This window comes from Phaethon aethereus, assembly GCF_964289735.1.
Source record: "Phaethon aethereus genome assembly, chromosome: 7".
Lineage (NCBI taxonomy): Eukaryota > Metazoa > Chordata > Aves > Phaethontiformes > Phaethontidae > Phaethon > Phaethon aethereus.
The window spans coordinates 38,053,705-38,065,632 of record NC_138583.1 but is presented as its reverse complement, the minus strand read 5'-3'; the positions used below and the strand labels follow the sequence as shown (position 1 = coordinate 38,065,632).

Genomic DNA, 11,928 nt, shown 5'->3' with positions numbered 1-11,928 from the left:
GTCTATACAATATACATCCTCATCTTAACCCATGTAATTATTTGATTTTTTTACATAAATGTATTCAACAGAAGAAACATATGGAAAAAACACTTTTCTTTACAAAAGGAGTTGCATGCATTGTTTCATTACAAAAATATATGATTTAGGTTTGGTTATAAACATACTGAGGAGATCTTCAAGTTTCCTTGTAACATTGTTTTTTTATTGACTGCTTAACGGTGACACCAAAGTATAGTAAGATATAATACTTAAAAATATTAATTTGATTGAGATTTTCAGTTGTACAACCCACTTGTCTTCTAAGCGTACAGAGGAAGCACTACAAAACCATTAACTCAATAGCAGTCTTCGGAAAATATTGTGAAGTCATAGTTCTGCACGGCTGCTTTATAAAAAACAGTGTTTACAGGGAAGTTCAGAGTGAGAGATAGTCTTTGAGTTTATCCATAATTACATTAATTCCATCAGCTGGAACTATCATAACAGTCCGCAAAGGTTTCATTGGTACATCATCAAAGGACCATCTGCCACCCAAACAGGTGTCACTTTCCTCTTGCACAGAGTAGTTGAACATCAGAAGGGCTTTCTACATAACAGAAATAAATGCATTAGGATTAAAATTTTTAATTAGCATAAAGATAATACATCATCTAAACAAAGTAAAAATAATGACCCTATTATGCACATGCTTATTAAGAAGTTCTTTTCTTCCCTTCCCACCAAAAAAACCCCTACATATAATTCATATTAAAATCTCAAATTACTGCTATCATTACAGTTCGGTATCAGAAAAAACACCTAAGGGGGGTGGTGGGGGAGAATCAATGCCCCCTTCAAATGCTTACTGTGACTCAGTTTAGACAGTTTTAAGACAGCGTCCCATGCCATATTATCACACTAAGAAGCTACTGTGCCAAAAAGCAGGGATCCTTGACCAGTAACAGGAGTATCAGGCTCTTAATAGACCTTCAACCCTCGAACAAGAGCAAACCACTAGCTGTGTAATCTTGAGAATTAGCAGATCAAGCAAAACCCAGATAAAAAGAACAGCGAGAGAGCGCAGGTAGAGCCTGCATTAAAGAGGATAGCTTGGTGTGGGCAACATGTGGAAGGCCTGAAGCAATGAATAGGCTCTGCTCTTTTCGTGGCCTACTCTAAAACTACTCAGAGTCCTAAAAATTGATGTATCTCTAAGAATACGTGGCGCAGTAATCCCCTCTTTCAAGCTGACAGTAGAAATTAAATATTAAAGCAATAGGCACTAATATGAATCCTGAACAGAATTTCAAAAAGCTTTTGGAAAGTCTCTAGATGGCCGGAGCCAATGAAAGACATATTTATAAAGGATGCTTCTTCAAATCGATAGGTGTCCATAATGTTTATTATTTCTTTTCAGTGATATATACTACATAAAGACAGAACAGACCCTTTTTATTAGCTTTCCGACACAGAACACTTGATGGATAAGAAAAACTTAACAAATGTTTCTAGTTCTTACACAAGTCAGGTTAAGAAGTATGAACTGAACTCCTAAGTAGAAAAACTTATCTAACCTCTTCCCTCTGCAGGGAAAGTTAAGATCCACTCTCCTTTTAGGATTGCCGTTTACTAAAAATGTCTGAAGGTTGTAAATTTAATTTTGGAAGAACCATCAAATTAATTGAGTGGCTTTGCTCAAGAACACGCAATGGAGGCCCTAAACCTTTAATCAATTCCAAGTCTGGTTATAATAGAGATTTTCTTCTGCTGCCTCAATAACATTCTAAGGAACAGAATAAAGCACAGGGAACTGACAAGTGCAAAGAGGCTTCTCTCTCTTTTATATGGCTCTAAGTGTCTGCCCCACCGCATTTAATACTATTTTATGGCAATCTAATTAACGTTATGTGTGATCAGGGAGGTATAAGCTCCAATACTAATTTAACACATATGCATTATTAAGTACAGAGACCCACTTAATCTACTACCCTCCATAATGTTTAAAATTAATTTGTTAAAAACACCAGAAAGACTGTTAAAAAGAAAAGAACGTTCAGTTTGAGTCTATCCACTTGAGTTGAGAATTATTGCAATTTAGATAAAAGCACGCAATTAGTCTTCAAAATGCCACTCAAAATAACAAAACAGAGATAAATACAAAATAGGCCTTCTAGAACATAAACCTGTGGACACGTGGGCATCACAGGCTTCTCCCCCCCAGTTTTTCAAGAACGTCTTTACACAGAGCTCAAGTTCAGTTTGTAAAGTTGCTGCGGCAGAAACACAGAAAGAAAATCCCAAAGTTGTTATTGCATAGAGGCTAGAACAGTATTCCCTATAGCTAACAATGAATTTACCCACTTACATTTTTCTTCTTCCCAAGAAATAAAATTACAGCCATACCATAGCCTCTAACAGATTGTTATGAATGATTACACACAGGAACCTTTGCCATTAACCATATGATGCATGTGCAAGTACTTTATCCTGTAGGCACTGCCAGAAATGAAAAATAACAGGCTCTTGACAAAGCAATAATACTGTAGAATAATATTTTTAAAGCTCTGAAATAAAATAAAGAACGATGAAGAATTCTTTGCATTTCAAAGTATATTTTTAATTTAATTTCTTGCATCTTCCCTTCTCATGATTTGGCTTGGGACCAGGAGAATTGTGTAGACAGGTTGCCTTAGGAAATTGGAAGTAATATTTTCATCTCAGCACTTCAACACTTTTTATTAATATACTTATCCTGAGTAGAACAGAGACAGAAAAAGGAAGTGATAGCTACTTGTTTGGACCTTCAGAAGTTTTTTTATTCTGAGCATTTTCTGAAAGTAACGGGTCTCCAAAAGAAAACAGGCATGTCAGCTTTCCACATAATACCAACAATGATGACACAAACACAGAGCTCTGCATCTGTTACGTTTCTTGAGACGAGATGTCAGAGAAATGCATTTAATTGCACCACCAAATCTAAACCAAGCCTCAACAGCTGTTTTTTTCTGACACAGGACTAACTATGTAGGGGCAAGGAAAAGAGATCTGTGTATTTAAGTATTAACATGCATTGTAGATGCTTATTGAGACTCTAACAACCAATTCCTCTTGATTTTTCTGAATCTTTATTCTTGTAAGTGCTTAAAGCTGTGACACAATTAAGTCAGAGCAACCTTAGAAGCTACTACCAGTTGTTTCAGCTGCCACTTTTAAACACCACCTGTGATGTAAATCACATTAGCTTGAATCTCTTGACAGAGATTCAAGCTAACCTGCACTTCACACACCCAGTCAGTCTTCTCTGTTCAGCTGACACAGCAATTTAACAAGTCTTTCACATTTCCTATTGTTCAGATTAAAGACGACAACCACACTGTTCTCCAAACAAAAGGAATTTCAAGCTTTTTTAAATTCAGAAGGCCTGGGACATGCTGCTAAATTCAATATCCAGATTTATTACCATTTGTTCATCCTAAAACTGTGGACATTCCATTCACAGTATTTCAATAAGTCTGAAAATTATTACATTCAATTCAATCTCTTCAGCACTTCTGTATGAGTAAAGAGATGAAGCCTGTGAATTCTTCGAGGCCAAGGCACTGGCCTCAAGAAAAAGTAACACCTGATCTTTTCCCTTAAAGTCTCTGCTTATTTCAGGTATTCTTTGAATTTTTCCATTATCCTTATAGCACTCGAGACCCTAGCAGGCAGTAATGCTGCCACAGGCCATCTGTGCTATACTATCTTATAGTCAGGTTAATTGTGACCAGATACAAATAACATATTAGTAAATTCATGACAATATGAGGATTAATTTAATAATTTGGATTTATGGATGGCATACCTCTCCATGATTCTCCAAATACAGAGTGTTGTGTTCTATACACAAAAATAGGTTGCTTGCTCATCTCTCAACACTATTCTAAAAAAATCTGAGTTTAATTTAAAAGATATGTGACCATATCTTTTTGAAAGCTTCCCTTGAATTTAAGGTGAAACACCTTTGCTGATAAAAAGAAAAATAAACATTTTAAATTAAAAGAATCACGTATGTTACCTCATAAAAGAATTCTTCCTCTGCATTTGCAAACATTAATTCCTCTTTTTGTTGATTTCTCCCTTCCCTCCTCTTAGAATTGCTCTTTGTAGCTTCTGTAAAGGTCTTGCTGATAAGAAGATAGTAGTGACATCTTCCACAAGGTTTGTTTGTTCTCTGTGCCTCAGTCAGCTCTTTCCTAAAGATAAATAGATGTTTACCCATACAATTTAAACCCTCAACAAGTGTGTAAGTAAACCTTATAATGTATTAGTATAGGAAGGATATTCATATTGCAGTCTATTCTATTAAAAGTACATCAGAAAACAAATTTTGCATACACATTCCTAGTACTTAAACATATTATTTGCACTTTAAAACAATAAAAATATGGATGTCTTTCCACGCCTCACAATATAACCCTTTTTTCCCAGAATCCTGTTCATGGTAGGCAGTCTGTGAAATGATTCTAAGTGCAACTCTCCTGAAAACACATCACACTATCACTTCCATGAGGAACAGTAACTGAAGAGCCAGAAAATACTCTTGCCCACCCTTGTGTTAAACACGTTGTCACTGCAAGTCCAAAATCTTTGAGACAAAGAAGCCGAGATCTGAATTTGAGTTGTGACAAGTGCTGTAATAGTGGTAAACCTAAGCCTTCAAGCACCTCAATTCTTTCTCTAAAAACCAACACTATTTACATGTTTTCTTTCATATCAAAGTAGTAATTTCTTAAAGGTCTATTTTATTGTTTTAATGAGTCATGACAGCAGTCAACTTAATCTGACTTCTAATCTCACCTCACATGAAGGAAAAGAAGAAAAAAGAAAAAAATAATAATCTTTGTTTGATTACTGGAGTTCCTTATCCAACATAATTTCCTGGTTCTCAACATGGCACTAAAATAATACAACACTGTATCTCAGTGGAATCATTTACTTACTGTCGCCCAGTCTATGATATAAAACAATGAATTGGTAGAGATCAACCAGCACCTAACATGCTTCACTCATTTACTTGACACTAATCAGAACGCTACATACGGGTTTCGTGGGGCAGAACTCATCTACCTTATAAAGCTGTCCCTCGATCCAAATCTTCCATTCCAGAGCCAGACATTAACACGTGAACAGAAACATCCAAGTTTCTTGTTATCAGCATGCTATAAGAAGTTCTCATTTTTAAATTTTCCTAGATCAATATGAAAATAATCTGCTATAGAAAGATAAACTACAATATACACACAGCTATTTCTGCAGTAGAACAGCACATATTCTTAAATTATTTCCTCTATCTTAAAGTATAGTTTGAAAAGCCTAAAGATATAAAAATATTCAAAATTAGCTAAAGACCTTATATGAAATCAAAATATTTTTTTCTGTTCGTACGTTACTTATAGATATAGTATCACCTGTCTTAACATAGTTCTGTATACATAAGATTCCTGAAAAAATATGAAGAAAAAGTACTATTAAACATCACGTCAAAGAAAACCCAAACAAACTTACTGAAGCTGCTGGTGCATGGGTAGAGCAATCTGTGGTGGTACGTTAATGAATCTTTCACTTAGCAGAAGACCCACAGGCTTAGTACTGTCATTTAGGAGCTTATTCAGTTGTTCAACTACATGCTGTTCACAGCTCTTCTCACACTGACTTAGAATCAGCTCTTTGATTTGTTCAGCACACTGTGTACCCTAGAATCAAAAGGTATATTTCCTTTACGTTACACAACAATTATTTACACAAAAAATAACTTGAATGTGAACTTCAAGGGAATATTCTACAGGCCTATTGGCAATTTCCTTAAGCAGTGTCTAAAGCACCATACAATTTCTCTAAAATTATTTACCAACCCTGAAGCTGAGGGCAAACAAAGGTTCTTAACTGATAGGAACCAATACACTCAACAGCAAAATTCAAAAGCTGCAAAAGATGAAAGTGAAGAAATACAAGAGGCTGACAGCTCAGTTACCCCAGAACTACTTATCAGACCTAGTTTTAACTCTCTATTCCATTCTTTGCTTTATGTTTGACCTTCAGCAAGTTACACAGGACAAGATGCAAAAGAAAGCTAAGTGATGGGCAAATTTTAAGACCATAGTCCTCCATGGAGGAATTCAAAATCCTGATCCGGCTGCCTAGGCTTGTTATACAAGGCAGAAAAGCAGGATGCAGCTTCACTTATTACTGTCCAGACATTAGTGAGGAATACCAACCTTTCTTTCTGTTAAGTTTAAGCAGCTTATAAAACCAAAGACTTCATCATCATCTTCATCATCATCACTACCTTCTTCTGGGACTTCCGCTTGCTATTTAATGAAAGAAAAAACAACAACTCATATTGACATTCTATTTCCACTCTCTGCAGCAAGAAATGTTTTTCTTTCCAGAATATGCTCGGCAGATGACAACCATCTAGGTAATCCGTAGAAACACACAACCTACAAATTCTGGTTACGATTATGAAAGTGCCGCATCATTGAACGCCTCTGCGTACTTACAGCCAGCTATATAGGGAGCCAGGTCGTATATCTTCTACAGCAGGATCTTTTGAAAGGCGCTAAAATTTGATAGCTCACATATAATAAGCAGCATCTCGGTACAAGGGATGGCAATATCTTAAGCAAAACCAATTTTCTTCAGTTTCTAACGTAGGGAAATAAACCTGCAAAGTCTTAAAAATCATAGAGCAATAGAGGTTTGATGGAGAGTGAAACAGAAAGCTCACTAGAACTCCGCAATGAAAAACCTGGGGAAAGAACTGGGGGTCATGCCATTGTAATATAAGGATCATATTAAACCTGGGCGTAAAAAAACTGTTGGGACGGGACAAAAAGGGAATGTATAGCAATGACACCATGCAACACGGTACAACAGCACAACCGTGCCATGGGGGCAGCTTGTTTGGGTTTGAAAGAAGCATGGCCATGACATCTTGAGCACTATACAGTACTGAACAGCTTCCTTAGCCAGGAGTAACTCAGGAGCACCATGCAGAGGCTCCAACTGCCATAGCAGAAGTTGTTCTGGACTCATTTCAGGATCCTCTTCTATGTCCATAGAACTCTGCACAAAAGGAAATTGCATGCAGGATATTTTTGTTCTGTATCTCTGTACATCCTGAGAATGTAGGGAAATCACAAGGTCCTGTTTCTTATGGAGATGGTAACAAACTTCTCCACAGCATTTTGAGCTTTATTACCCTACTAAACCAAAATGCAGGTGAAGCGCTTTGCATATTTAAAAATAAAGCAACCAAAATAATAAATCAAATTCCTTGTTTGGCTGAAACTAGGCATGGAAAATTTCAGGTCCCACAGAAGAAAACAAAAAAGCAAGCAAGCATACAAGTTACAAATAACATTAAAGACAGGACATGCTTCTGAAAATCCGTTACGCCATTTCAACATAAAAAGTATTGTACTTAATTTACAAACGTAAATTGTCTTACCTTGATAATACTTCCAATATGATTCTGTTGTATTAATATATCAGTTAATTCGGCAGTGTTAACAGGACCTTTTAGAAACAACTGGAAAATAAGAAACAAGTATTAAAATGTTTTAGACCTGATATTATATCATGGGCCACTTAGTAGAAAATAAAGTCAGCAATTTCTCTAAGTTATTATGCAATACTTTCTTCCATTTTTAATTTCCATTTAGTAAGTTTGTTTGTTTATTTAACTTTCTTCAATCTAATACTGTAAAGACTAAAACTGAGCTTCTTGAAGCATGTGCTCCTTGACCCTCCACAAGCTGGCATTTTGCACACCTGGTATCCTTTTGAGTTTGGTATGATCTAAATACTTGCTGAGCATAAGTTTACAACAGAAAAAGCTGAAAGACTGCAAGCTGCCACACTGAACAAACAGATTACTTGTTTGTCTGTTTTTCAAGAGCTCTAGTTTACAAAAAGAGTTCTTGAAACCACGGTTGAGGAGACACATGTTCACTGTGGCTATAACTATCTAATCTTCATGAGCTGGAGCACAGTAAAACTACGAATCAATGCAGATAATATGAGCTTATGACTTTGTATAACTCTTTAGACATTATTTATTAGCAGAAGTATCAACCAAGCTAACAAGAAGTCAAAGTACCTGTTGTAGTAATTTCTTTATCCCATTATAGTCATTGTCTGATATGGAATGTGCTTCGAATTCAATATTCACTTCCTAAGGAGAAGCAAAATACAGAATATCAAACATACTTGGCAAGAAGTTATATTAAAAAAAGCTAAACTATAACAAGGTTGAAGACAAGGAATAGTCAACATCAGAAATAGAACTTATTTCCATCTTTCAGTAATATCAGCAATTGTTACAGTTATCTTTTCTTCTGTAATCTTTAGGAAGCATCTGTGAAAGTAACTTTTTAAAACTAACTTACAAACTGTGTTGTGAACAGACCTGTAATTCTCTGTTCCTGCAATCTTGTTCACACAATTTTACCGTAGCCACATAGACTCTTACTGCAGAGGGGCCTGGTCCAGGCAGTTAAAACTCTTTAAAACTGCAGGATTGGAGTGTAATGCCTTGGCTGAAGATGAAGATTGCTGCAGACATTTCAATAATTACATCCAAAACCATACTTCTGCTATTTCCTTAAGTCCTAATGGTATCATTAACCCCATTCTGGAATTCTGTTCTGTCAGTCCGTTCAGTCGGCACATGATGAGACCCCATCACAACAAAACAGAATGTGAACTCCTGCTTCTCCTTCCAGCACAAGTGCTGCGCACCTACCAAACATTTTTACTGGTATTCTATATTACTAGTACTGCCTAACAATTCTTCTGTGAACCGCTGCTTGAGATCACCCAAATTTACTTTGCCTTTTGATCTGGACTCCACTTTCTGAACCATCTAAACAACAGAGCCTTAATTTTGTCACCAGTTAAGACTCTAACACTCTCCAATCACATACCGAAGTCATGGTCTTTACTGTCCACTGGGAGCACAGCCTTACAGGACTGCTTACAACGCAGAAAACAGGCATACAACCATTTGTGGGGGTGTGGAGGATAAAAATCAGGAGACACACTCAGATATTCTTCTATGGTCTAGTAAAGCAAGGAAGCTCTATAAAGGTAACTGAGACCACTTTACTTACATGAAAAGCTACCTATATGAGAAAATAGACTGTATCTTTGGTGTACACAGTATTCACTCCTGGCATCCAGGAACTTTTTGACTGCTTTAAAATTCAAGGATCTCACTGAATGATTAAGCCAGTAAATTCTGAAGAAAACACAGTTTACAGTGGTTCTGAATGCTGTGCAAATCACAGCCATAAAATTGATATAAACCACAGGAGCACTAGATGTTCTAACATTGGTCTTACTTCATGGCTTTTCCACTACCCAAAATAACAGCCTGGTATGAGAGAGTTTAAAAACCCTCCATCTTTCATCTGTTGAAAAAGAAAAAGCAAATAAAGACTCATCATATATTTTGCTGTGTCCTGTTTTGTTACTGTGCACTTATTCTCATCCCTTTGCATCATATCCAAAGCAAAGCAAGAGCCTACAGAGCAAGCTGTTATATGCAGAAACACTCTGCTACGCAGAACAAAGAGGCAAGCAAAGCTTCTTCTCAGCAACCGTCTGGTGATCATATTGCTGTTTCAGATTGACAGAACTAAAACATGCTCCTTCATATGAAGGAAATATCTGCATAAATGAAGAGACAGTCCTTTTTCCACCTGAAGTGGAAAGAGATGAAGGGAAAAGCTAGTAAGGCAAAATTAAAAATGTTGAGAATTACGGAGAGACAATATCCTTTAAGTACATGACTGTACAAATTTCTAAGTCTGCACAGTTATAAATGTTCAATACATTTCTTTAACATCAGCAACACACACCTTGAGGTCTTATACAGGAATTGAGGGGAACTCAATATACCTTTCTATCAAGACTTCCAAACTGAAATATCGATATAAGATCCTCAAAAGCTGGACTACTAAATTAAAATAAGCATTACAGTGCAAATTTTATCCAGTGCATAACTGCAAATACAACACACTAGTGCACGGCAGTGCAGGACTCACAGAAACCATCCTGAAAACCCCTGTCACCGAAGATTCAAAAGACTTCATCCACAAACACCACAATAAAAACCACTGTCCCATCTTTATTATGCAGGAATGCTGAGCACTTAAAAAAAAAAAATAAAAAAGGAAAAAAAGGGTTTCTTGCCATTAGCTTTAAGTTCATAGTGTCTAGACACTAGTACAACATTTTGAATCAGTTTACAAACACTTGTACACAAAATACCAGCAGTGCTATTCAAGAACTTCATAAACTGAGATTAAACTAAGTCAGCACCAATTTACCATGTATGCCACGTTAAATATGCTTTTACATCACACTAGCATGACTGATGACACAATTAAACCTATACTATTTATCGTGATATGGTTTTAAAAAAAGATTTTATTTGCTAACAAGCTGAAGACTCATCTAAGAAAAAGAAAGGAAGATAATTAACTCAAAGTGAAATTCTAGTGAAGACAATGAAGTTAGCAAAATATTTAATTTTAAATGTACCAAGTTAAAACCAACAGATAGCTCTGGTTTTTTACTCTTTTAAGCCTTACTAAAATGACAGATTACCGTATCATTTTAAGATTTTAATACGAGTTCAAAGTCAGTGCATATCTCTTCTTTTCCTAGAAAGGGGGACATCCCCCCAGTGTTCTGTTTCACAACTAAATGTGTTTTCACGTATGTCCAGGTGCAGCTCAGAAAAGAAATTCACACATTATTTCCTTGAAGTTGGGCGTTTATTCTTCTTTTGATACCCCCACCCCCCATTTCTTATACAAAAAGGAAATCAGAGCGAATTTTCTGTGCTGAAAGCATTATTTTCATACGGCTGCCTCCAGCCCCAGAGGAGAATGGACGGGACAGGCTACAGCCAAGGGCCAAGTCTGTACAACAGGCCGCGGCCTCGGGGATTCCGACATCAAAAAGAACAAAACAATCAAAAAAATATTAAGACTCCCAGCAACAATTAACTGAGAACAACTTACGTCACCGATTACCGACATACACTGACACCTACGCTTTCCCACCGCAACTGGAGCCCACGGCCCCACGCTGGGCCGCGACCCGCGGCTCCCCTGCAAGAGGCTTTACGGGGGAACAACAGCCCCCAACAGCTCCCAGTCACGGCTTCGTGAGCCCGGCTGCTTGTTCTACTTATCTGCGGTAGAGCGAATCAAGAGAGGCGGGGAGAGCGCCGGAGCGGGGCATGGGACGGCGCGACACAGAGGCACCGCGGGCCTGGGGGGGGGCACAGGCCCCGCGCGCCGCGTCAAGGCCGCGAGCGCTGTGAGGGGCCCCGCTCCCCCCGCTCACCTCATCGATCCTCTCTTCCTCCTCTTCTTCCTCTTCCTCCTCCTCCTCCTCCGGGTCCGACTCCGGCTCCGAGCCGCTCTCCCCAGCGGGGGGCTGGGGCTGGGCCTGGGCCCGCCGCTTGGCCGGCGTGGCCATACTCCCGCAGTGCGCAGGCGCTCCGCAGCCGGAAGGCCGCGGAGGAGGGAACGGCCGCAGGCAGGCGCGGTGCCCGCTCGGAGCGGCCCGGCTGCCGGCCCTGCGCGCAGGTGAGCGCTGGGGCGAGCGCAGCCCTGCTGCTCCTCGCGGGGCTGGGCTCCTGGGCAGGGCCGGGGGGCGGGCCGCGGTAGCGCGAGGTGCGGGCTTGTAGTGGGTCAGCACAGTCTCCGCGGGTGGTGGCCGGAGCGCGGCCCGTCTCGGGCAAAGCTCCTCGGGTGAGAGTCGGGGTATGTCGCCCCTGTCCGCGGCGAATCACTGGGAGAGGCTGTGTTAAACTGCGACGGGGCGAGGGTCCTGGGGAGGGCGCCCGGGTCCGCCGGGACGCGTGGAGAGCGTTGGGCGGCCGGG

At 39.0% G+C, this 11,928-nt stretch overlaps 1 protein-coding gene across 1 annotated transcript; it reads right to left on the bottom strand.

Annotated features, from left to right (window-relative positions):
* Positions 1–143: 143 nt before the first annotated feature.
* BCCIP (BRCA2 and CDKN1A interacting protein) lies at positions 144–11,520 on the bottom strand (the record flags this gene model as incomplete). Its single annotated transcript, XM_082002541.1, has 7 exons — positions 144–589; positions 4,040–4,217; positions 5,530–5,717; positions 6,240–6,332; positions 7,475–7,555; positions 8,126–8,200; positions 11,386–11,520. The coding sequence occupies 7 exons, from the start codon at positions 11,518–11,520 to the stop codon at positions 419–421; spliced, it is 921 nt and encodes a 306-aa protein (XP_081858667.1). The 3' UTR covers positions 144–418.
* Between the last annotated feature and the right edge of the window lie 408 nt (positions 11,521–11,928).